This window comes from Aotus nancymaae, unplaced genomic scaffold, assembly GCF_030222135.1.
Source record: "Aotus nancymaae isolate 86718 unplaced genomic scaffold, 86718_ANA_hifiasm-v0.15.2.pri h1tg000062l, whole genome shotgun sequence".
Taxonomy (NCBI): Eukaryota; Metazoa; Chordata; class Mammalia; order Primates; family Aotidae; genus Aotus; species Aotus nancymaae.
The window spans coordinates 45,030,172-45,057,310 of record NW_026988476.1 but is presented as its reverse complement, the minus strand read 5'-3'; the positions used below and the strand labels follow the sequence as shown (position 1 = coordinate 45,057,310).

Genomic DNA, 27,139 nt, shown 5'->3' with positions numbered 1-27,139 from the left:
TGAAGAACTACCTTTAGCATTTCTTGTAGCACAGGTCTGGTGTTGATAAAATCCCTCAGCTTTCATTGGTCTATGAAAGTCTTTATTTCTCCTTCACGTTTGAAGGACATTTTCGCCAGATATACTATTGTAGGGTAAACTTTTTTTACTTCAGCACTTTTCAAATGTCATGCCACTATCTCCTAGGTAATAAGGTTTCCACTGAAAACTCCTCTGCCTGATGTATTGGAATTCCATTATGTGTTACTTGTTTCTTTTCTCTTGCTGCTTTAGGATCCATTTTTTACCCCTAACCTGTGGGAATTTGGTTAATAAATATCTTGAGGAGTCTTACTTGGGTCATATCTGCTTGGTGTTCTGTAACCTTCTTGTACTTGATATCTTTCTCTAGGTTTGGAAAGTTCTTTGTTATTATCCCTTTGAATAAACTTTCTACCTCAATCTCTGTCTCTACCTCTTCTTTAGGGACAATAACGCTTAGATTTGCCTGTTTGAGGCTATTTTCTAGATCTTATAGGTGTGCTTCATTGTTTTTTATTATTTTTCTTTTGTCTCCTCTGACTGTGAATTTTCAAATAGCCTGTCATAAAACTCACTATTTCTTCTGCTTGATCAATTCTGCTATTAACAGACTCTGATGCATTATTCAATATGTCAGTTGCTTTTTTCAGCTCCAGAATTTCTGCTCCATTCTCCCAATATCTTTTGTTAAATTTATCTTATAGGATTCTGAATTCTTTTTCTGTGTATCTTGAATTTCATTGGGTTTCCTCAAAACAGCTCTTTTGAATTCTCTGTCTGAAAGGTCACATCTCCCTCTCTGGGATGAGTCCCTGGTGCTTTATTTAGCACATTTGGTGAGGTCATATTTTCCTAGATGGTCTTGATGCTTATGGATGTTTGCCAATGTCTGGACACTGAAAAGTTAGGTATTTATTATAGTCTGTGCTTATTTTTACCCATCCTTCTTGGGAAGGCTTTCCAGGTATTCAAAGGGACTTGGGTGTTGTGATCTAAGTTTTGGTTGCAGCGGCCATATGTGTGTTAGGGGACACTCCAAGCCCAGTAATGCCATGGCTCTTGCACTCATAGAAGTACCACCTTGGGGCCAGGCATGTGCTCATGCCTGTAATCCCAGCACTTTGGAAGGCCAGGGTGGGTAGATCACTTGAGGTCAGGAGTTCAAGACCAGCCTGGCCAACATGGTGAAACCCAGTCTCTACTAAAAGTACAAACATTAACCGAACATGGTGGCAGGCATCTGTAATCCCAGCTACTCGGAGGCTACTAGGGAGTAACACAAGCATCCCTGTGGTCACCACCATTGGGACTGCACTGGGTCTGACCTGCAGCCAGCACAGCACTGGGTCTCACCCAAGGCCTGCTGTAACTATTCACTGGCTGCCACCTCTGTTTGCTCCAAGGCCCTAGGCCTCTATAATCAGGTGAAGGCAGCCAGGCTTGTGACCTTCCCTTCAGGGCAACAAGTTACCCTGGGCCCAGGGCGCATTCAGAGATGCCATCTGGAAGTCAGGGCCTGGAGTCAGAAAGCTTAGGAATCTACCTGGTACTCTATTCTGCTGCAGCCAAGTGGACACCCAAACCACAAGACAAAGTCCTTCCCACTCTTCCCTTCCCTTTCCTCAGGCAGTTTCCCCATGGCCACTCCTGCCACAGGGCTGAGGGGAGTACTGCAGGCCCCTACCAGTGTTCCTCAAAGCCCCAGGGCTCTCAGTCAGCTTGTGGTGAATGCTGCCAGGCCTGGAATTCAGCCTTCTGGGAAATGGTCTACCCTCTGTCCCAGGGAAGGTCCAGAAATGCCATCTAAGGACCAAGCCTTGGCATCAGGGATCCCAAGAGCCTGCTTGGTACTTTACCAGACTGTGGCCAAGCTGGTACCTAAACTGTTAATACCAAGTCCTCTTTACTCTTCCTCTACTCTTCTCAAGCAGAACGAGTCTCTCCTTATAGCCAACACAACTGAGAATGTGCTGGGTTTCACCTGAAACCCATATGTCTCAGAGTCTCACCTAAGGCCCACAATGTATGCATCTGGCTACTGCTGCTGATTATTAAGGGCCCAAGGCTCTTTCGTCAGCAAGTGTCCTAGCCTACCATGGCTGAGCTGGTATCCAGTTTGTAAGACAGACTTCTCTTTACTCAAGCAAAAGGAAGGAGTTTCTTTCAGAGCTGCATGCTGCACTGCCTGGGGTTGGAGTAGGGGTGGCACACGCACTCCCTCAGCCACTCCACCTGGTGGCTCACTAGATCACCTGCCCCCAAGTTCACTGGCTCCGAGCCCAGCACAGCACTAGAACTTACCTAGGAGTTGCAGGTCTTGGGGCATAAACTATCTTTCATATTTATTTAGAACCCCAGAGTGCTTTAGCTCACAGTGGTGAGGCTTGCCTGAACTGAAGTTCCAACCACTAGGATGGACATTTCTCCACTGGCTCTGGCTGGTCTGAATGCTACCTTTACGGACCCTGGCTGAGTTCTGCCTAGTGTTGCTTTCCACTATGACAATGCAGCACTGAGTTCCGATGCAAAGTTTCACGATCTCTGAGCTCTCCCAACCCCAAGTGCCAAGATTCTCCATGCCACGCAGCCACTGCCAGGGGTGGAGGGGGTGGGTGTCAGCAATTGAAGACTCTCTTTTCTGCCCTCTTCAGTGCCTCTTTCAGTGATGTGAAGTTAAAACTAGATACTGTGATTCCTCACCTGATTTTTGGTTTTTATGAAGGTACTTTTTTGTGTAGTTTTAAAATTTTGTGTTTCCACAGGGAGGATGATCAGTGGAGGCTTCTATTTGGTCATGTTGCTCCACTTCCTACCTAAAGCTGTTACTTTTAAGAACCAAAATTAGGGAGAGACTTTTGCACATTTGTTGGAACATTCGGTTTTAATCTGTAGCAGTATGATGTTGCCACCCAGGGGACTTTGGTATAGCCAGAAAATGTTTTTGGTTGTTATAACTGGAGGGTGGGTACTACTAACACACGGTGGGTAGAAGCCAGGAATGTTGCTAAATATCCTTCAATGCACAAGACAGCCTCAACAACAAAATTATCTGGCTCAAATTGTCAGATGTGCCCAAGGTGAGAAACCCTGTTCTGTGCCTGTATTACTCTAGTGACAGTTGATCATAGCTATGTTTTTTAAGCACTGCAGGGTCACAAATCATCAAACATACAGATGCTCAGTGTATTCTGTTTACTCAGGACAAGACTATTTAATAAGACTGAACCAAGAAAAATATTTTCTTTTTTAAATCTGGTTAAACCTAAACCTAAGTTAACTAGATAATTCAATTACCCAAATATTTTATTCCTCAGTCATCCTGGTTGAGTTTTTTGTTTTTTGTTTTTTTTTTTTGAGACCGAGTTTCGCTCTTGTTACCCAGGCTGGAATGCAGTGGCCAATCTCGGCGCTCACCTCAACCTCCGCCTCCTGGGTTCAAGCGATTCTCCTGCCTCAGCCTCCTGAGTAGCTGGGATTATAGGCATGTGCCACCACGCCCAGCTAATTTTGTATTTTTAGTAGAAATGGTGTTTCCTCATGTTGGTCCGGCTGGTCTCAAACTCCCAACCTCAGGTGATCTGCCCACCTTGGCCTCTCAAAGCTGGGATTACAAACATTAGCCACCACACTGGCCCCTGGTTGAGATTTTACTATTTTTTGTTATATTTTACTTATTCACTTATAACTTCTTACAGGTCAGACTTATGAAGTATAACATCTACCTGTGATAAAAACAGGAATAAAGAAACATACTAGCTGGGCGCTGTGGCTCACGTCTGTAATCCCAGCACTTTGGGAGGGCAAGGCGGGTGGATTACTGGAGGTCAGGAGTTCCAGACCACCCAGGTCAACATGGTGAAACCCTGTCTCTACTAAAAATACAAAATTAGCCAGGCGTGGTGGCATGCACCTGTAATCCCAGCTACTCAGGAGCCTGAGGCAGGAGAATCGCTTGAACCCAGTATGCGGAGTTTGCAGTGAGCTGAGATCACACCACTGCACTCCAGCCTGGACAAAGAGTGAAACTCCATCTCAAAAAAAGAAAAAGAAAAAAGAAAATAAAAGAGACATACTACATTATAGCCTTGAAAACATCATTAAAAGCTAACTTGCCCATTTCAAAAATTATCAACTCATGTCCTGAAATAGGAATATGATGTTAAACTAAGCTAATCTGTTAGGCCTTAGTCTCCAGCCATACTCCTTTTCTAGTATATACGTCTTTGAAATGTCCACGAACTGGTCTAGGGAAAGGGGAGCAGGGATTTCATGATATACTCCAGTATTTTAAATATATGTTAGCTAACATTTACTACTTACTATGTGCTGGATATTATGTAAAGCACTTTGTTTGTATTCTCTTATTTAATTCTCACAAAACCCTATTAGTAGATATGATTATCCCTGTTCTTCTAGGAAACATGTCTCTTGTAGCTGTCTTCCTACTCCAGTATGCACTGGTTGCTCTCTAGGTCTTATATAACTGTTATTCTGAGACTTCCTTTCCCTGTCTTTCTGAGATTCCTCTTTGCTTCTCTCCTATCTTGAATTCCCTGCATCTTCCATATCATGGCACACTCGCTCATTTGGTGAAGCATATCCTCCATTACCAGTATCTGAAATGAAAATACCAGTATCTGAAAGTGTCTTTATTCTACCATCATAATTGAAAAAGATAGTTTCTCTGAGTATAGAATTCGACTTAAGAAATATTTTTCTCTCATTATTTTGGAGGAATTACTCTTTTATCTTTTGTGTATTATCTACTTTGTTACTCTCCAAGCTTTTAGAATTTCTTTATCTCTGTGCTCTGAAATGTCACAATGATGTGCCTTGCAGCAAGTCTTTTCTTCTTTCATGCGCTTTGCTTAATATTCACGGGACCCTTTTATTCTTAATGTTCTCTTCCTTGAGTTCAAGCAGTTACTTACAATGCTTTTTTGATAAATTCCTCCCTTTCCTCTTTTCTTTCTGGAATGCCTATTATTTCAATGTTGACTTTTAAATTTTCTCCTGTCATTTCCTTATTTGTAGGCTCCTATAGTTTATTATTTTGTCTTGTAGTTCTACTTTCTGAGAATTTTTTTAACTCTGTATTCTAACTCTATCTTGAAGTTTTTATTTGAGTTATATTTTTCATTTCTAAGAGATATTTCTTGTCCTCTAATTGCTTCTTTTTTGCAGCCTCCTATTTTGTTTGACAGATGGTTCACCTTCTCTTATCTCTGAGAATATTATGTTTTTTTCTGAAGTATTTTTCTTGCAATTTGACTGATTCTTATTCATCAGACTCACTTCTTTGATTTAGGGCTATGTGTTTTATGTGTTTCATGTTATAAACTTTCCCCAAATATTTAGTAGTCCTTAACTGTCCATAATGTATAAGATTCCAGTATTTACTGGAAGGGTTTTGTTCATGGGCATCTACTGACTCGTGGACTTCACTTTGGGGTGAGCAGAGAGAATTAGTCATTTTATTGAAAGACTTCCAGGTTTTAATATCTGTAAATCTGTCTTATTGGGTTGCTTAGTTGTTCCAGAGAGGAATTTTCTTTCCTGAGAAATATACATTTGTCTGCCAGTATTCTAGAAGCCAAGTGAAACAAAGAAAAAAGTTGGGGAGATACTTACTGTTTGGTATTAGGACTTTCACTTATTATGTTAATTCTTGCTCTGCTGTCATCTACTCTTCCAGTTCTTCCATTTTTGTTTCTTTTACGGTTCATGTAAATTAAATAGGACAGCATGTACTCTTTTATATCTTCTTTTTATAATCAAACTTTACTGGCCAACATGGTGGCTCACGCCTATAATCCTAGCACTTTGGGAGGCCCAGGCAGGTGGATTACCTGAGGTCAGGAGGTCAAGACTAGCCTGGCCAACATGGTGAAACCTCCTCTCTACTAATATACAAAAACCTTAGCTGGGTGTGGTGGCACATGCCTGTAATCTCAGCTACTCAGGAGGCTGAGGCAGGGGAATCGTGTGAACCCAGGAGGTGGAGGTTGCAGTGAGCCAAGATTGCACTCCAGCCTGAGCAACAAGAGTGAAACTCCGTCTCCAAAAAAAAAAAAAAAAAACTTTTCTTTGAGATTTATCTATCTTATTTTGTGTGTAAGTTTATTTCATTTCATTGCTAATTATATTGCTTGCATATACCACAGTTTCATCTTTCAAAGGACATTTGAGTTATTTCCAGCGTATGCTGTTATGAATGAAATTCTGTGAACTTCCTTGAAGAAGTATTTTAGAGGACATTTGTTTTTATTCTCAAGAAAATACAAGGAGTAGAATTTCTTAGTCATATAATGGTATATGTTTAACTCTCTAAGAGAGTTCTTATTGCTCCACATCCTGACCGATATTTGTTATTGTCAGACTTTTTTTATTTTAGCTGTTCCAGGGGGTTTGAATTGGTACTGCATTGTGATTTTAATTTGCATTTCCCTGATTACTAATAGTGATAAATATCCTTTCATATAACATTTACCATTCATTTATCTTCTTGTTTGAAATATCTGTTCAAGTCTTATGCCCATTTTAATTGGATAGTTTTTCTGTTGATTATTGATTCATGTTGTTGACTTATAGTAATATTTTATGAATTGATCTCTTTATTATTATGAAATGTTTCTTTTTTTTTTTTCTTTAGTTATTTACTTTATTGGAAATAACACTGAACACTTAAGACTTCAAGTTTCTTAGAAATAAAGAGAAGTGGTTAGCTACATGGAACTTTTGTAAAGACCTTGAGAAGTTTTTGAAGGCTAATTACATTTCTATTCCCTTAGAAAAAGTATATTTTCTCAATGAAATGTTTCTTTTTATTTGTGACAGTACTCCTCATCATGAAATCTAATTTGTCTGATATTATGGCCACTTATACTTACTGTATACCTGATTATTTTTTTCATACCTTTATTTTCAATTTATCTGTGTATTTGCATTTAAAGGTCATTTCTTGAGCCTAAAAGTAATAAGCACCTTGAACCCAGGTCTTTGTATTTGAATATGATTCTCCAGTAAAATTTATCAGGGTTCTCTGGAGAAGTGGCTGATTGTTGGGCAGGGATAAGGAAAGCATATGCTGAATATGGAATGTTTTGTGGTACCAAAAAGTAAGGAAGTACACAAAAAAATTGAGGAGATGTCAGAAATGCAAAAAAACTAACCTGAAGTGACTCTCAATGACCAGATCTGGGACAATTTGAATAAAAAAATAAGTGACAGTAATGGATTATATTTTATAATATAACATAAATATCAGTAAGTTTGTGATGATAAAAATAAGTGGCAGAATGTATAAATGGGAGGAAGGGGGAAATTATTTCAGCAGAGCTATAATTAATTAATATGAAAGAATAATGGAAATGGTAGAAATAGAAAGTCAGCATTTGGCAAGCACCACAGTAATCATTGTTGCAGATAAGAATCATCAGTGGATGCTAAAGTTTGTGAGCAAAAATATGACGAGAAATGGGCTATTTACATAACCTCAAAGGATTTTCCCACAAGATACTGTTAATTACAAAGGGGAAAATATTGAGAAACCTGGAAGACAGCACCTTAACCAAATGATTGAAGTTAATATCATTAGTAATGCAATAAATCAGTGTCATGTGCCTCCTGATATGATGCACTGAGAAGGGCACAGGCATCACCGTTATGGTATTCTTGCAAAAAATACATAATCTAAATTCAACCATGAAGAAATATTACAAGAATGTTCTATAACTACTTAGTACTCCTCAAAAATGTCAAGATTATGAAGGACAAAGAAAGACTAAGGTACTTTCCAGATTAAGAGATACTAAAGAGACAGGACTACTAAATGCAGTATGTGAATCTGAATTGGACTCTGGACTAAAATTAATCAGACATCTGGTGAATTTTGAATTTAGAGTAGTTAATAGTACTTCTGAGTTTGATCATTAAAATATGGCTATTTAAGAAGTTAACTTTTAGGGGATCTGGATGAAAACTACATGAGGATTCTTCATACTATTTTACAATTTTTTTTTAATCTGAAATTATTTTAAAATGAGAAGTTGGCTGGGCACAGTGGCTCACACCTATAATCCTAGCACTTTCAGACACCAAGGCAGGAGGATTGCTTGGGCCTAGGAGTTTGAGACTATCCTGGGTAAGATGGCAAAACTCTGTCTCTTTAAAAAAGAAAAGGAAAAAAGTGAAAAAGATGAAAAATATTTAATAAAATATTTTTAAATAATAATGATAGGTGTCTTTTATAGGCAACATATAGTTAGGTTTTGCATTTTTATTCAGCCTGACAATCTCTGTCTTTAATTGGACTATTTAGTCTGTCATAATTTATATGGCTGGATTTAGTACTCAGAATGTGCAGTTTATTTCTGTTCATCTCATCTGTTTCTTTGTTTCTCTTTTCCTGCCTTATTTTGGGTTAGTCAGATATTTGCAGTATTCCATTTTAACTCTTCTCAGGGCTTCTTAGTTCTTCAGTCAATTAATGATTAACTGCTATTCATCATACCACTTTATATAAAATGTAAGTCTTGCAACAACATAGATGTGATTATTGCACCTATTTTTTGCACAATGTTGTCATTTGCATTACATCTGCATTTTTTAAACCCATAGTGTAGCGATTTAATTTTTTCTGTATATAACAATTTGTTCTTTAAGAAATTGAGAAGGTAGTTAAAAAAAAAACTTTACCCACATGTTTACCATTTTGCTCTTTATTACTCGTATCTTTAGATCTGAATTTCTATCTGGTGCCACTTATCCTCAGCCTGAAGAACTTCCTATAGCATATTATGTAGTGCCAACAATTCGTCTGCTGATGACAAATTATCTCAACTTTATCCAAGAGTATTTTTCTTTTTCTTTTCTTTTTGATGGATAATTTTTCCTAGATATAGAATTCTTGGTACTTTTTTTCTTTCAGCACTTATAGATACCATTCAGTTTTCTTCTGGCTTCCATTGTTTTTGATGAGAAGTCAACCATTATTTGTATTTTTATTCTTTTGTGTGTAATGTATTGTTTTTATTAGGCTGCTTTCAGGATTTTCTGTTTATCTTTTGTTTTCAGCATTTAATAATGATATACCTACCTGTGTTTTCTTTACATTTATCCTGCTTCAGTTCACTGACTTTATTCACTATCTCAGCTTGTGTTTTTGTAAATGTGTGAATATTTTGGCTGTTTTTTTCCCCAGATATTTTTCTGCCCTATTATCCATCCCCCTTTATGGAACACTAGTTTTAAATGTGTCAGACTGCTTGAAATTTTTCCTCAAGTTCTCTTTATTTTTCATATAAATAAATTCTGTTTCTGTATCTTCAAGTTCATGTTACTTTTCTCCAGTCATCTTCAATCGTCTTTTAAATCCATCCACTGAATTTTTTTCTTTCATTTATTTCATATATTTGGCCAGGTGTGGTGTCTGATACCTGATATGATGCACTGAGAAGGGCACAAGCATTTCTCAGTGCATCATATCAGGAGTTAGCCACCAGGTGGCTGTCTCCTCTGGGAGGCACTTTGGTAGGCCAAGGTGGGCAGAACACATGAGGTTAGGAGTTCAAGACCAGACTAGTCAACATGGTGAAACCCCATCTTTACTTAAAATACAAAAAAAAAAAAAAACAACAACAAAACAGCCAGGCATGGTGGTGCACTCCTGTAATCCCAGCTACTTAGGAGGCTGAGATGGGAGAATTACTTGAACCCAGAAGGTGGAAGTTGCAATGAGCTGTGATTGCACTACTACACTCTAGCCTGAGCAACAGGGCAAGACTCTGTCTCAAAAATAAAATGAAATAAAATAAAATATACATTTGATTCATTTTTAGTTTCTATTTCACTGCAGAGATTACCCATCTTTTCATTCATTATGGCCTTATTTTTCTTTTAAGTCCTTTGAATATCTTTATAATAGCTGCTTTATTTTCCCTGTCTTCTTATTCCACAATCTGGGTCATCTTGTGGTTGGTTTCTGTTAATTACTTTTTCTCTTGATACTGGGTCATTTTTTTATTTCTTTGCACATCTAGTGGTTTTTTTTTTATTATAGGCTGGACAATGAATATAGTAACTAATAGAGACAATGAATTTTATTATATTTCCCTGAGGAGTGTTTTTTTTTTTTTTTTGAGACGGAGTCTCACTCTGTTGCCCAGGCTGGAGGGCAGCGTCACGGTCTCAGCTCACTGCATCCTCCATCTCCTGGATTCAAGCGATTCTCCTGCCTCAACCTCCCAAGTAGCTGGGATTACAGGCACATGCCACCATGCCTGGCTAATTTTTGTATTTTTAGTAGAGATGGGATTTCACCATGTTGGCCAGGCTGATCTCAAACACCTTACCTCAGGTGATCTGCCTGCCTCGGCCTCCCAAAGTGCTGGGGTTACAGGTGTGAGCCACCGTGCCCAGTCAAGAGTATTGATTTTTGTTCCAGCTAGTTAACATAGTTGAACTCCAAACTCTGCTTCCCTTTTGGTGAACATCAGCAGAAATCAGTGCTCAGCCCTCTCAGTCTTCTAGCTGTTGCCTTTCACTTGTTTGGTTCAGGGTTAAACTAGGGATTTGGGTAAGAGTTTATAATATTTAGATTTGGAGGAACTCTGGTGGCTTCTTTTTTTCTGGGATTTTTCTCCTCTTTTTCTAGATATGTTGTCAGCCCCAAACTAGGCCTTCTGACTCCTCAAGCCCGTAATAGTATGGATTTCAGCTTAAGTTCTAGGCTGTCTGCATTATGTGAACTGTGGAATACTGCTAGAGGAAAAGCCATATAAATACTGAATCCTACCTAGTGTAGTTTCTTCTTTGAAGGATTGACTTCCCTCCAGTTTCTGCTTGTTTTGGGTCATTCTGTTGTACTTTGAAATAGCTGTTTTGGTATTTTGTCACATAATATAATCGTTATCCACAGAAGAATTAATCTAAGATATGGTACTCTGCTATTATCAGAAGTTGTACCACATTTTATTTTCCAGTAATGCTGCATAGGATTTAATTAAAAAAAAAAAAAATCTACGTTTTCTGTGAATGGTGGCACTGTCTCATCAAAATCTTCTAAAGAAATTGAGTGTATTACTAATTATATTTTTTCTTCTTTCTCTTATAGACAAGAGATGATTTCCTAGGTCAAGTGGATGTTCCACTTTATCCATTACCGGTTGGTATAGGTGTCCATGAGTTTCCTTTTGTGTTTATTTTTTTTAATAAATACTTACATATATACAATATAGTTAGTGTAAATAATTTACTTATCAGATGTATATTACTTTTGTATTTTAGGCATACTCTTTTCTAAAAACTCATTTCAATTTTCTGTTTCCATTTTCAAGATTTTCATACATGAACCTCAGTGAGAAATAAATAATTTCTGATATTTGTTGACCTCATGGAAAGCATTGTGTAAAAAAGATTAGTTTGAAAATATTCTGCTGAATAACTAGAGTGAGGAGTGCCTAAGCTCACAGAAGAAAATTAAGATAGTTTACAACAATAGAAACATAAAACACTAAGAATCAGAACTAAGCATATAGCAAGGAGAACAGATTCAGGAAACACTGCAAAATAGAACATTATTGAATCACATGCCTGACATGGAGGCCTAAGAAAATAAGCAAAAAGTAAAGATAGTACAAGTTGAACTGGGAAGATAAAGGTGGCATCTCGTGGAAAAGTGAGGAAGAAAGTCCGTTTTGTTTTGAAATGTTAAAAAAATATATTTTTGGACATACTGAGTTTTGATAGGAAAAAAAAGTTTAAAGTGGACTGCTGACAGAGAGATAAAAATCAATTATTTAGGGAAAAGGAACTAGAAGGATTGAGAGTTATCACTGTACAGGTTAACAGCAGAATCTCTGAGAATAAAGGGCTTTCCTTATAAAAGACATAAGAACTGAGGGCCATCCATTGACCCTCAGTCAACATGAGTGGATCAGAAAAGAAAGAGAAGGCAGACAAGGGGAAACAGGAAAAGAACCAAGTGAAATAACGTCATGAGAATTTAAGAAAAGAGTTTCAAGGCAGACTGGGTAATTAACAATGCAAAACAGCAGAGGATAATAAAAACTAACAGCTGCTGAACTTTAAAGAAAGAGAAAAAACACTTAGTTTTCAGTCTTTTGAGTTATATTTACTAGCTCTCTATAGTCTTCCCAGTGCATAAGCTTTTTTTTTTTTAAACAGGGTGCAAGACCATAAGCTTTTAGTGATATATTTAATCCATTTTTACTTTCCAGGCTATTTACTTTTTTGATCTCCTGCAATTATCTCCGTGCTCTAACCAAGCCTGCAGACATGTGCATATTCCACATTCTTTTGAGATGTCAATGTACTAGCCACTCTATATTGTTTTTTCTGCTTATTCTCTTCTGCCCTCCTTTGGCTCCACAACCCACCTGCTCAGCTAATTTTCGTTTAAGTTGTGATGCCAGCTGCACTTCCTCCTGGGCAGAAAAGTGAAAGTACTGTCAAGTTAGCATTGGATAAACTAAAGCTACTTTTTTTCTCTCACTTCTAACTTCAATTATGCCTTAGGTGATTCTTGAAAAGTACATGCTTTTGGTGTTATAGATATATTTTGAAAACCCACTATTTTATTCTAGACAGAAAATCCAAGAATGGAGAGACCATATACATTTAAGGATTTTGTTCTTCACCCAAGAAGGTCAGTAAATATAAAATAAAAGCATATTAAGTTTTTTGTCTCTTCATTACACCTTACAGTAGCCTCATTAGAAATTCAGGGTTTAAACTTCTATAAATAAGCTACTTCTAAATGTTATTATTTTTTAAAAGCTTCATTGTTGTTTCTGATTAAAAAGTACTATATGTACATTGCAAAACATTCTGAAAATACAGAAAGTGATCACACTTCTTTGGGAAAGATTTGTCCTCTTAATACTTATCAGACTAGAAGGCTAGAATGTGTCATTATTTTATATTTATTTTTTATCTTAAAATTTATGTCATATTGTCATAATACTATGCTTTAAAAAATCACAAACATGAATTCATCTAAAACCATTATCCAACTCGAAGTGCACAAAGCCAGTTTCAGAAAAACCTAACTATATTTTGCCTACTTTAAAAAGTATTTCAGAAGACTCAAATATTTAGAGAAAATAACATAAGACTGGAATTTAAAACCCAAATAGCATGCTTATAATTCCATTTTCCTAAATGAAATTACTTGATGTTTACCAAAAAAATTTAAATTTAAGCTGTAACTAAAACTCCTTTTGATCTTCTATACTACATTGTGAAGTAAAATCTAGTCAAAAGGTGTGTGGATTTACTGTCTAAAAGGTCAAACTAAAGCAGAGAAAGGACATCTGTGAAAGCGACAGCATTTGTCTTGTTTCTTAAACTATAAAATGCATTTCAAAATGTACTATTGGAACTTAGTAAAAATTTTCACTTAAAAAAAATTTTTTTAATTACTGTTTGTAATATAAATATTAAAACAAAATTACTTTCTATAAAGGAAGTCACATTTAATTTTTGTAGATGTCTGGAATATCAGTCTCTTTGCGTCCTTTAATTTTAGACAGATTGTGACATCTGTATACTGAGAATAACTAAGTTGTTTTTTCTTATTTGATTGTCCTAGTAGCCTGCTTTTCAGTTTGTCAAATGCTCTCTTGTGTCTTTGTCTTTAAAAAATACAATTTGCTGCTTCTGTCTGCACCGAATATTACTGCAAGTGCAGAAAGAACTTTATTCAGGTAGGAAATGTCCTACATTCCTAAATTTGTTTGAGCCCCATTAAGTCAAAACCTTGAGGCTTATTTTCTAATTGAGAAGACATGAAACATACAACTGTAGAGAAACTTTTCAGAAAAACATATTCTGAGCACATTCTCTGTATCCATCTTTTATAGCAACAAGTCAGAGTGTTCACATCTCCTTCAATATGGAGACACAAGCCACATTAGTGGCCTTGGAAGTAAGCATCGAGGATTTCACTGACTACTCAGGAAAGGATACACTAAATTTGCCAAATCCATGAGAACTATACAGAGAAGAGCTAAAAAGATTAGGGGAGGCTTTGGAGTAGGGATAGGTAATCTCTTGAAGACAGAATAAAAGGATTAGGACTCTTGTCTAGAAAGACATAGGGTAATTGCTACATATCTGATAACTGTAAAAATCATCCCCAAAAAATCTATATAGAAAGCTGAGACAAGCAAAGATTTCTTAAGTAAATCATCGGATGCTAGAATTGGTGAGGGCAATAGATAGAATTAAGCCTTAAATTAAAAACTTATGAAAGCACTGTAATTGTAGCACTTTGGGAGGCTGAAGTGGGTGGATTGCTTGAACCCAGGAATTCCTGACAAGACTGAGAAACAAGATAAAACCCTGTCTCTACAAAAAAATACAAAAATTAGCTGGGCGTAGTGGCGCATGCCTGTAGTCTCAGTTATTTGGGAGGCTGAGGTGGGAAGATCACCTGAGATTGGAAGGTCGAGGCTGCAGTGAACCATGATTGAGCCACTGCACTCCAGCCTGGGCAACAGAGAGAGGTGCTATCTCAAAAAAAAAATGGAGCAGCAGCTTGTGAAAGACAGGTTTTCAAAAGATTTAAAGTATTACTACAGCAGGCAGCAGCCTTTAGCTTAGACAAGTAATTATTCAAAGAGGTGATACAATATAAAAATAGATTAGGTAAATTGACATGTGGCAGATTCAAACAGCTGCCAAAGAGATGTAGCAGGTTTCAGACGACTATCAGGCCTTACCTTCTACTCTTCTGTCATCCAATACAGTATGGCCAAATTAATACCCCTAAAGCACATCTCAAAATGCTCAGTGGTTTACAAAATAAAGTCTGAAGTTCTCTGATTTTGTATGACCTCTGGACCATCCCTACCTCCTGTAGTCTCCTTTATAAATCCTTTAATCCAGCCAAACTCAACTACTGTCATTTCCTTAATTGCATGCCAAATTTCCCATCTGTTTCCTGGATCTTGCCCTCTTCTCCACTCATATGCCTTTTCCTCTGCTGTCACAGGTAAGAATCCTCCCCAATCTTCTAAACCCAACTCAAAGGCCAGCTTCTCTTTGACATTGTCTCTGTTCATTTACTTAAACTTCCTTAGCATGTTCTTTGTAGCCTAACAATTATTTATTTACATATGTTTTCCTTTTCTCCACCTTCTTTTCCTTTCCCTGGATATCTTCTGCCCTGGAGCTTGTCTTTGAGCCTCCCCTTGTAGACCCCCTGCTAGCTACTGGGGGTTCATTAAACTCTTATTAATTGAATACTTTTCTCCCTGGTGTTAAATTTTTATGAATATTTATTTTCTTTTCTACAGTCACAAATCAAGAGTTAAAGGTTATCTGAGACTAAAAATGACTTATCTACCTAAAACCAATGGCTCAGAAGACGATAATGCAGAACAGGCTGAGGAATTAGAGGTGAGATTTTATAAATATTTGGTTAAACTAAAAAAATTTAATTTCTTATTTTACCATACTCTAAAGAACAATACTTTATTGAATGAAGTTATGTGTGCAATAAAAATTATTTACTTGGACATTTATTTCACATAAGCATTCATTAATAGTTTCTTTCCTCTAAGGATATTTCTGTAGAATAAATGGCCATAATTATTGATGGCCTTCTTAAAGGTTAAGAAACAGAGAATAGAATATAAATCTAGTTTTTCAAAGCTTTCTAAAACGTCATGTTTTCCATTAAAGTGAGAATACAATTTAGTATTTTGAAGTTAAATATATGGACATTTTGAGGAGACTCCACTAATTAGGAACTGCTTTATGAAATTTTAGTTCCATTGATAATTTTATTATGGTGGGAGGGCTCATAGGAAAGGAGGGGAATTAGGGGGCAAGGAGAATTTAAGTGATCTAATAAAGAGCTTTATGTATGTGGGGCAAGTAGTATTTAACAATTTTCATGGATGACAGGAGGAGAGGAAAGTTCAAGTCAAGATTTGTGTAGAGCTACATGCATCTGGAGTAATCAAATAGGAGGTGGGACGTATGTATTTCGAATAGAATTGGATAAGGTTTGGAGACTGGAATTCTAGTTGCACATTCTATCTAACCAGGCCTGTGTGAGTCATTGAACTTTTCTGAACCTCAGAATCTTGTTTGCAGAGTGACAGGATGGCACCAGATGACCTTGAGGGTTTCTTCCTGCTGAAAAATTTATGATTTGAAAAGGGGGCAAAAAAATACCTGCTCTTAGAGGTTCCCTTTAAAAGCACATTATCGTCATAAAGAAGTATCATTTATTCAATGCTGTATTAGTCCATTTTCATACTGTTATGAAGAAATACCTGAGACTGGGTAATTTATAAGGAAAAAGAGGTTTAATGGACTCTTAGTTGCACATGGCTGGGAGGCCTCACAATCATGGTGGAAGGTGAAGGAGGAGCACAGGCACAGCATACATGGTGGCAGGCAAGAAAGTATATAGCGGGGAACTGCCCTTTATAAAACTATCAGATCTCGTGAGACTTATTCACTGTCTTGACAACAGCATGGGAAAAACTTGCCCCCATAATTCAATTACCTCCTACCCACTGAGTCCCCCGCAAAGCATGAGGTGATTATGGGAGCTACAGTTCAAGATGAGATTTGAGTGGGGACAGCCAAACTGTATCTACAGCAGTCACTGAACATACACAGCATATGGCACCAAATTACTCTGGAGGGTCTTTTTTGGTGCCTTGCTTAACACTTTTGCCTCTTTGACTGAGGGCCTGCTTAGGTCTCCATAAGAAAAGCTAAGGGCCTTCCCCAGGGGCTAGGCTCTACCTCACATACCTGTGTACCTTGAGAGAGAAAGCTCTAGAACAGGGAGTGAATTTGCAACAAAGCTTTCTGGGAAATCTTTAAATGCACTAATAAGATTTTGCTTTGCAGGTAAATCTTTAACAGAAGGAAAGACTTCCCCCCCCGCCCCCCAGAGGAAGCCAGAGTCTTCCTCTATGGCCCATGCTGGAATGCCGTGGTGCAATCTCAGCTCACTGCAACCTCCGCATCCTGGGTTCAAGTAATTATTGTGCCTCAACCTCCCAAGTAGCTGGGATTGCAGGCATGTGCCACCATGCCTGGCTAATTTTTATAGTTTTAGTAGAGATGGGGTTTGACTATGTTGGCCAGGCTGGTCTTGAACTCCTGGCCTCAAACTGTCCACCCACCTCGGCTTCCCAGAGTGCTGGGATTACAGGCATGAGCCAAGAAAAAACTTTTTTCTTCAAATCAGAGAGTATAGATAGCCCTTAGTTTGGTGATCAAAGAACTTGTTTTCCTCTCAGTTGTATCTTCACTTACTTGATTAACTTTTTTCTTATTTATTTTTCTCTAATTTTCATATAATAATCCTTTTTAAAGTTTTCAAGTATTTATTCAATGGAAGTTTCTCTACCTGGTTTTTTGGTGTATCAGAGTATCTTGCATAATGGAATTCTGTTTGAAATGAAGGATATCTGCTGTAAAGAAAAAAAATTATTTGTTTAGTAACTTAAAAAATTTTAACAGCATTTCATTATTTAGTAACCTGCTCCAAGTTTTGCCCACATGCACGCATCATAGGACCTTATTCACAGTTCGGTTTCTGTGGCAAGAACTACTTCACTTCATTTTGCGGTCGCATGTCTCAATGTTTGAATTCCCTCAGAGTGCACCTTATAATTTCAGGAGATGTAAGCGTGTAGGAGTTTATTTATGAAAGGCCCTAGGAATTCAAACGCATGACTCTGTGCTTATTTACACATGAATCTGTGTAGCTAATGACTAGAGGAGTCTTGCCTAGTCCTTTGACAGCTAGTTTGTGACTGTATATATAAAATTCTACTATTTAAGGAAAACAATTTTAATATTGAAATGAAGCTGACTCTTAGGTAGTCTGTATTCTGTAGAAAGTATTGCTATAGTAGATAATTATGTAATATTTGATTTTTGTACCCCTTACAACTTTAGGGTTAGTTGTATGTGTTTTACAAAATTAACACGTAAACTTGGTTATACCTCTGAATGCTTTCTTTCTGACCCTCTTTGACTTGATTAAATTGTGGGCAATTACATATTGGCTTTGAGGTTAGAAATTAAATAAGGTTCATTGATACTTAGAAAGTTATTTTATAGAGAATAGCAGCTGATACACATTTAATAGGAAGGCATCCTGTCCAAAAAATTGACTGTGTAGAGGCATCCTATCCAGTCATTCTAAACAGTATTTGATTGCACAACTGTACTTCCACAAACTTGAGACCGTTTTTTAAAAGCCCTTAATAAATTAATTTTTATTCTTTCTCTTCTTGAATTTACTCAGATAATATAAATACAATCAGCAGACATTTAAGACATAAATCTCTAAGAAGCTTTAAAAGAAATATTCTTTTGGTACCATTTTTCTAGCACTATTTTTATAATCCTTTACAGCAGTAGTGAGAACTCTTTTCTTAATAAATTATATTAATCTTAAAGGAAAGTAATCATTGATTATATGCAACCAAAAAATGTTAAGCTTATGTTTTCTCAAAAGAGTGAAATATAAAAATTTAACTTACATGTTTTTGGGATTGAAACCAGAAAAATACAATCTGATTCAATATATGTAAGACTAATTTTTAGGTATGCTAGATGCTATGTTATCAAAGGAAAAGAAAGAAAGAAGGAAGATAAACATGGATGGGCAGACAAAGTAAGAGCATATAGGGAAAGAAGAGAATGGAATTTGGGCCATAAAAAGAAAAAAACAGAGATACAAATTCTTATAAAAGAGGTAAAAAGAAAAAAAGCAAGGTTGGGCACAGTGGCTCATGCTGGTAATCCCAGCACTTTGGGAGACCAAGGCAGGAGGATTGCTTGAGCCCAGGAGTTTGAGACTAGCCTGGGCAACATAGCGAGGCCCCATCTCTACAAAAAATAAAAAATTAGGTTGGCATGGTAGTACGCACCTATTACTCGGGAGGCTAAGGTGGGAAGATTGTTTGAGCTCAGGATGTCAAGGCTGCAGTGACCTGTGACAGCACCACTGCACTCCAACCTGGGTGACAGAATGGGACCCTATGAGGAGAGAGAAGAAAGAAAGAAAAATTCCCATCCAGACCTTTTTTCCCAAAATAATTTATTCTGTCATCTTCCTCCCCCAACACTCCTCACCTTCTATACAGAGCTAGCCAAAATAAATCAGCCTTGCTGCAGAAACCCCTATCCATTTCTCCCTGCTACCAAAAAACATTCCTTTCCTTCCCAGCTCTTTTCCCTGAGCCCTCATTTTCAGGTCTAGCCTTCCAACATAGAAGAATTATCTTCCATCTTCTAAGCAATCCACTGCCTGTCACATAGCAGTCATGTATTGCCGTTCTCCAGGCCTAGAACAGAAACTCTGTGTATATAAGGAGATTATTCTGTGTCTATTATCAAAGTACCAAAAACGTTTGCCACTTTGTCATTTACTTACGTTATATGTTATTTGTGGGTTTTTGTTTTATTTTGTTTTTTGTTGTTATTTAGTAGTTTGGGCCATATACAAATTTGGGTGTTTTGTTGTCAAGTTTATGGATCTTCTCTTTCATGCCTTCAGAGTTTGGTGTCATGCTGAACAGTGTCCCACTCTTAAAATGTATTTCTAAAATTTCCAAAAATTTGTTAGAAATACTTTTTAGTTTTACTTTTAAACATTTAGATATTATTCAGTCTGTAACTTATCCGGATATAAGGCATGAGGTAGGGATTCAAGTGAAGTTTTTCCCCAAATGGGTGCCCGTTTTGTAAGTAATTTGCCTATTTTGCCACAGATTTGAAATGTCTTTATCATCTTCTTAATTCCTATAAATGTTGTTTGTTGTTGTTGTTTTTGAGAGAGAGTACTGCTGTGTCACCCAGGCTGAAGTGCAGTGGTGCGATCTCAGCTCACTGCAGCCTCCACCTCCCGGGCTCAATCAATTCTCCTGCCTCAGCCTCCCGAGTAGCTGGGATTACAGGCACCTGCCACCACATCCAGCTAATTTTTGTATTTTTGGTAGAAATGGGTTTTCATCATGTTGGCCAGGTTGGTCTGGAACTTCTGACCTCAAGTGACTCACCTGCCTTGGTCTCCCAAAGTGCTGGGATTTCAGGCGTGAGCCACTGTGCCCGGCTGAAATTCCAATAAAGTTGAATCTCTTTCTGGGCAAATCTGTTGAGCTGCCTGTTGATGCATGCAGTGCCACACAGCTTTAATTATTGTCGTTTATAATATGCTTTATCTGGTAGGGTTGATGTTCACTTCTTGCTCTTCTTTTTTAGAATTGTGCTGCTTATTGCTGCTTGTTTATATTTCTATTTGAACTTGAGAATTGCCTTATTTTTTTTGGCCAGGGGGGTGGTGAGGGAGACAGAGTTTCACTCTTGTTGCCCAGGCTGGAGTGCAATGGTACAATCTCGGCTCACCGCACCCTCCACCTCCCAGGTTCAAGCAGTTCTCTTCCCTCAGTCTCCTGAGTAGCTGAGATTATAGGCATGCACCACCACACCAGGCTAATTTTGTATTTTTAGTAGAGACGGGGTTTCACCATGTTGGCCAGGCTGGTCTTGAACTCCTGACCTCAGGTCATCCACCCACCTCAGCCTTCCAAAATGCTGGGATTACAGATGTGAGCCACTGTGCCTGGCTATTTTTTTTTAAATCCTAATGTAGTTGTGTTGGAATCTTGGCAAATTTATAGATTACCTTAGGAAGAATTTACACCTTTGTGAGATTGAATCTTCCCAGCCAAGATCAGACCATGTCTTTCCATTATTAAGGTCTTCCTTTGTGTACCTTTGGGAGCATTTTAAAGTTTTCTTCACCAGTTTATTTCAGTTTCGAATGCTGTCCTAACCAGTCAGTATTTAATAAAATCTTTTACCTACTGCCTTTTCTTTTATGAGGTTTCCCATATGAAAGCATTAATTCTTGCTACTCTTTTCTACCACTTCCTTACTTTAGGCTTAACTAGGGCTTTGTGTTAATTTTGCCTCTTGTTAGTCTCTGAGAAACCAAACTTCCAGTGCATTTAAAAAAAAATCTTTATTTGGCTGTTTTATGGCTTGACTAAAATGGCTTGCCTCGGTCCAGAGGAGAGAGAGAGAAAATCAGACAAGGGAATCACAATGACTTTTCCATCACTAGAGAGTTCACTGTAGCAATTATTTCAAAATCATTTGCCCTTCCCTATCTTGCCCGTCTATGTATTTGACCTTTATCTAATAATTTTTTCCATGTCTCAGATAGTTATTGATTTCTACCATAAGCAAGGTGCTTTCTCTGCGGGAAAGACAATGACCAATAACACATAATCCTTGCCCGTCATTCAGCTTACAATTTAGAGAATAGCCTGAGATTGCACCAGTAACTTAAACTATGCTTCTCAATTTCTCAGTGCTTTTTATTTCCAACTTTCCACTGTTGTTTATTTAAAAGATTTTTTTGTCCTTTATTAAATTTTTTAAATTTCATTTTTGAACTGACAAACAGTAATTGTATATATTTATAGAGGACAATGTGATATTTTGATGTGTGTTTATGATGCAGAATGACTAAATCAGGCAAATTAAATCTATCACCTCACTTTTATTTTTTGTTAGGAAAATTTTAAATAGATTTGTTTTAAAGTTTTGGTTTATTGTTGTTCTATCTTGAGACAGGGTCTGGTTCTGTCACCCAGGCAGAACCTGGTGGAAACTTTATAGGCATTTGCCTTTAAAGGTTTTTTTGGAAAAATTTTTGGACAATTTCAAACAAAACTTAAATGGTTGGGCTGGAGGCAGGTGGATCACGAGGTCAAGAGATCGAGACCATCCTGGTCAACATGGTGAAACCCCGTCTCTACTAAAAATACAAAACATTAGCTGGGCATAGTGGCGTGTGCCTGTAATCCCAGCTACTCAGGAGGCTGAGGTAGGAGAATTGCCTGAACCCAGGAGGCGGAGGTTGCGGTGAGCCGAGATTGCGCCATTGCACTCCAGCCTGGGTAACAAGAGCAAAACTCCATCACAAAAAAAAAAAAAAAAAAATTAAATGGTTATCATTTTTGCAAGAAAGTCTTTATTATCATAAAATATTTATATTATGGTCTTAAAAGTTGAGGATTGTTAATTCTGTCTATGCATAATTTCTAGAACTTAATATAAAAAATCTTTTTAAATTTCCTTTAGCATATAATTTATAAGGTTAAAAAAATCAAGCATAAACTTAATGGCTACTATTGTGTTTTTCAGCCTGGCTGGGTTGTTTTGGACCAACCAGATGCTGCTTGCCATTTGCAGCAACAACAAGAACCTTCTCCTCTACCTCCAGGGTGGGAAGAAAGGCAGGATATCCTTGGAAGGACCTACTATGTAAACCATGAATCTAGAAGAACACAGTGGAAAAGACCAACCCCTCAGTATGTGCTGATGGCTTTTACAATTTTAATCTGGGAATACTTTAACTACTAATTTTCACTCTGAAGTCATGTCTCAGATGGATTCATAACAGTATAGTGATACATAAACTATAAGGATCCTAGGATTTTTATGGCCCAGGACTTAAAAAGTCCTAACTCTGCTGTTTCTTTTTTTTTTAATGACTTAATAATACTTGATTCATAGATATTACCCTTTTAATTGCCTCTTAATTTTAATATATATTTAATTGTTATGTAGCCACAAATGGTACATTTGTCTTTTTAGGCTGAATTAGAAGTCTTGAAGAATTTTTGTAGTTTGTTATTAAAGTATAATAAAATGTTAATTTCTACAGTACTCTATTTTTAAAATATAAATTATTTATAAAATATAAAGGACTCAATAATAAAGGTCTTTTATTAAATGCCTATTTTACTGCCTGCTCAATGTCCACATAACTTCCAGCATGCACAGATCACATATTCTAACTTATGTCTTCTCAGTGATATTTTTCTTTTATTATCATAAAACTGTATATACGCTTATAAAATCTCCCGTTATTCATTTTTTTTCTCAAATCCCCTTCCATTTCTTCTTCCATAGAGTCTTATGAAGGCTTCCTTTAATCTTATGTTTGAAACATACTTGTAATTTTTTAATGTGTTCATTAGCCTCCTAATTTTTGGCTTTGATATTTTGTATCTGATATATGCCAAGCACTTTCATAGACATTTTCTGTTCTCAAATCCTTTAAAAACAAATCAGCAGTTCAAGTACTTAATGGCACAGAAGCATCAATCTTCACAGAGTGACATACAGACTACAAAGCTGAAGACACTATGAAATTCTGCAGAGTTGCCCTGTTGCATACCTCAGCATTATGGCAAGCCTTACTTGAGCAGAATCACATTTCTTTCATTGTGGCTGATGTCATTTTCAGGTAGCCAAAATCAAATATTTAGGGGGAAAAAAAACTGAAGCATTCCCTTAGAACCAGGTGTCAAAATTACGCTTTCTTCAGCTGCAGTACAGTAAGAACTGGTCTTCTAACTAGCGTGGGCTCATGTGGCATTAAATAAATTAACAATAATTTTATTATTAAATATTTGAACAAAATTCTTGATCTGATAGTCTGGTTATAGTAAATGCAAATAACTAGAATAATATAAATTATTCTATTTATATTCAAGGGTGTTCAATCTGATTTTTTTTATTTAAGTTTTTGTGGGTCCCTAGTAGGTATATATATTTATGGGGTACCTGAGATGTTTTGATACAGGCATGCAAGGCATAACAATCACATCATGTAAAATGGGGTATCCATCCCCTCAAGTATTTATCCTTTTTCTTACAAACAATCCAATTATAGTCTTCTGGTTGTTTTTAAATGTAAAATTAAATTATTATTGACTGTAGTCATCTGTTACACTATCAAATGCTAGGTCTTATTCATTCTTTCTATTTTTGTATTCCTCATTAACCATCCAGTCTGATTTATTGTACCTCTCCTAACCTAGACAAATCTTTACTGTTAACTTTTTTAGGCTTGTGACTGTATATTACCAAAAACAGATACCATTCCTAATAGATATGTGATTCATAAATCATTAAGCTTTTTTTTTTTTTTTTTGAGACGGAGTTTCGCTCTTGATACCCAGGCTGGAGCGCAATGGCGCGATCTCGGCTCACCGCAATCTCCGCCTCCTGGGTTCAGGCAATTCTCCTGCCTCAGCCTCCTGAGTAGCTGGGATTACAGGCACGCGCCACCGAGCCCAGCTAATTTTTTGTATTAGTAGAGACGGGGTTTCACCATGTTGACCAGGATGGTCTCGATCTCTTGACCTCGTGATCCACCCGCCTCGGCCTCCCAAAGTGCTGGGATTACAGGCTTGAGCCACCGTGCCCGGCCAAGCTTTTAATTATAAAGTCCTTACACCTTCTTTCATTCTGCCCATCACATTGGTGCAGGGAGTACTCTACTCCTGGCTTAAGACCACTTCCAGAAAAGGTACTATCTGATTCACAAAATGTATGTGTAACTCTATTTCTCTTGTAATAACATGGCAAAATAACATAAGGAAATAATCTGTGAAGCTCTCTCATTTTGGCCTTTGGTCAAAAACAATAAATTTTTTTATTGATATCATGTAGATTTTTTTTCAATGATCACAGAATCTTTGACAATCATTTTAACTACTTAAGACATAGATGATGGCTTTTTATACTTCCAATATAGGGACAACCTAACAGATGCTGAGAATGGCAACATTCAACTGCAAGCACAGCGTGCATTTACCACCAGGCGGCAAATATCCGAGGAAACGGAAAGTGTTGACAACCGAGAGTCTTCCGAGGTATAAGTGGTTTCCTAGTTCTCCTTGGTAGACACATGCTGTAGCAATAGATTAAAGTATGTGTGGCTCAAGCTTGTTCTGTTCATTTTAGAACTGGGAAATTATAAGAGAAGATGAAGCCACCATGTATAGCAGCCAGGCCTTCCCATCACCTCCACCATCAAGTAACTTGGATGTTCCAGCTCACCTTGCAGAAGAATTAAATGCCAGACTCACCATCTTTGGAAATTCAGCCACAAGCCAGCCAGCATCCAGCTCAGTAAGATGCTCTTAGATTTGTTTATGGTTTCAGTGTTTTATATTATGCATTTTATACCATTCAACAACTAACTTTTATGTAAAATTTTGTCTTAAATGCAATAATATGTCAGGGACCTTAGGACTTTACAGCATGGTCATTTTTCAAATATCCCCATTAATATTATGGACCAGAGTCAAGGCATCCAAATTTCCATTATGTCAGTGCCCTCCAGTCAGAAATCACTAGGGACACATTTGTCATTGAACAAGTTGGGTTTATTTATTTCAGCAAAGGAGAACATGCACCATTGGTATTTTGATAACAGAATGTTAGAAAAGACTTAAAAGATTTGGGCTCATGTTAGGTGATTTTGAAGAGGGTTTTAGGAAGCAGGACTTTGCTCTACATGAGATGCTGTCAGGAGGCAGGGATAATTCTGTGATTTTGTATCTCAAATCTTCCCTGTAGTGAGGCTAAAGCTGTGATTAGCAAAGTAGAATAGTCACTCACGTTTGCCAGAATAGGGAAATGTTTGGTACTTGGTGGCTTGGACAATGTTCATGTTTTGTCTATATTCAGCCATGATTACAGAGTGGGCTTGATTTTGTCTTGATCTTACCTATGAGTGCCAGACCAGCTCCTGGATGTTAGGGACTACTTTTCTCTTTCTCAGTTATGCTGAAGTTGGTTTTTCTTTTCTTTCTTTCTTTTTTTTTTTCTGAGACATCTCACTCTGTCACCCAGATGGGAATGCAGTTGCACTGTCTCAGCTCACTGCAAACTCCACCTCCTGGGTTCAAGCAATTCTCGTGCCTCAGCCTCCTGAATAGCTGGGATTACAGATGCACACCACCACACCCAGTTAATTTTTGTGTTTTTAGTAGAGACAGAGCTTCACCGTGTTGGCCAGGCTGGTCTTGAACTCCTGGCCTCAAGTGATCCACCCACCTCAGACACCCAAAGTACTGGGATTACAGGCATGAGCCACTGCATCTGGCCTGCAGTTTTAACATTATATCACAGATGTCACCAACAGGTATATATGAATAAGAACTGATGTACTTTGACTAAACAAAGAGATAAGATGACATTTTCACTTCAGCCACCACTGTAAAAACTGCTTTCCATAGGGTTCAGAATGAAGTATTCCAGCATATGCTTCCACAGTGAGAACTTCATGGCTAGCTGTACAGTCTGTATCATCAAGGGAGATTCAGTAGAAGGCAAAAATCATTCTCTGAGGATGCTATTTGTCATTTCCAGTTGAGGTTACCCTGCCTTTATTCAGTTAGTATTTATTGAGAGCTGATCACATATATGCAAGGTACTATATGCTAGTTACTGGGGCTATATCAGTAAGTAAAATTAACAGTATCTCCTGCCTTCATGTGACTTATATTCTAGTGCAGAGGCAAGCAAACTACAACCAGTGAGCCAAATCAGCAGCTGCCTGTTATGAATAATATACTGTTGGAATATAGGTACATCATTTGTTTAGGTATTACCCATCTCTGCTTTCACACTACATCGTCTGAATTTTGAGTAGTTACGGCAGCAACCATATGGCCCACAGCCAGTATTTACTGTCTGGACCTTAACAGGAAATGTTTGCTAACTTCTGCTCTAGCATCTTCTTCAAGAACCTTCACTGTAGATAGTTGTATGTGAATATGAATATCCACGAGTACATCCGCCTGCCTACCTCCTGCCCTTGCTTTCTTCTATTTGTCTGTCCTGTCTTCCATTCATTTCATTTTTTTCATGGGGGTGTGGTTCTGGTCAGTCGAAGACCTAAAGGATAAACTATATTAGGCCAGGCATGGTGGCTCATGCCTGTAATCCCAGCACTTTGGGAGGCCAAGGTGGGCAGATGGCTTGAGGTCAGGAGTTCAAGACCAGCCTGGGCAACATGGCAAAACCTTATCACTACTAAAAATGCAAAAATTAGCTGGGTGTGGTGGTGCATGCCTGTAATCCCAGCTGCTCGGAAGACTGAGCTGGAAGAACTGTTCAAACCCAGGAGGCAGAGGTTGCATGAGCCGGATCACGCCATTGCACTCCAGCTTGGGCGACAGAGAAACTCTGTCTCAAGAGGAAAAAAAAAGAATAAATTGTATTGATTTGCTGGTAATAA

General features: G+C 37.6%; 1 protein-coding gene across 7 annotated transcripts in view; it reads left to right on the top strand.

The window, feature by feature from the left end:
• Positions 1-27,139, top strand: part of NEDD4 (NEDD4 E3 ubiquitin protein ligase) — a 162,542-nt gene that overhangs the window by 102,254 nt on the left and 33,149 nt on the right. For 4 of the 7 annotated variants that reach the window (XM_021673874.2, XM_064365708.1, XM_064365707.1 and 1 more), the window contains 6 exons: positions 11,135-11,185; positions 12,627-12,688; positions 15,342-15,444; positions 22,243-22,409; positions 24,647-24,764; positions 24,856-25,023. In XM_021673874.2, the coding sequence (XP_021529549.2) occupies positions 11,135-11,185; positions 12,627-12,688; positions 15,342-15,444; positions 22,243-22,409; positions 24,647-24,764; positions 24,856-25,023 (669 nt within the window). The remainder of the gene's footprint in view (positions 1-11,134; positions 11,186-12,626; positions 12,689-15,341; positions 15,445-22,242; positions 22,410-24,646; positions 24,765-24,855; positions 25,024-27,139) is intronic. The other 3 variants (XM_064365709.1, XM_064365710.1, XM_064365706.1) reach the window with 2 other exon arrangements.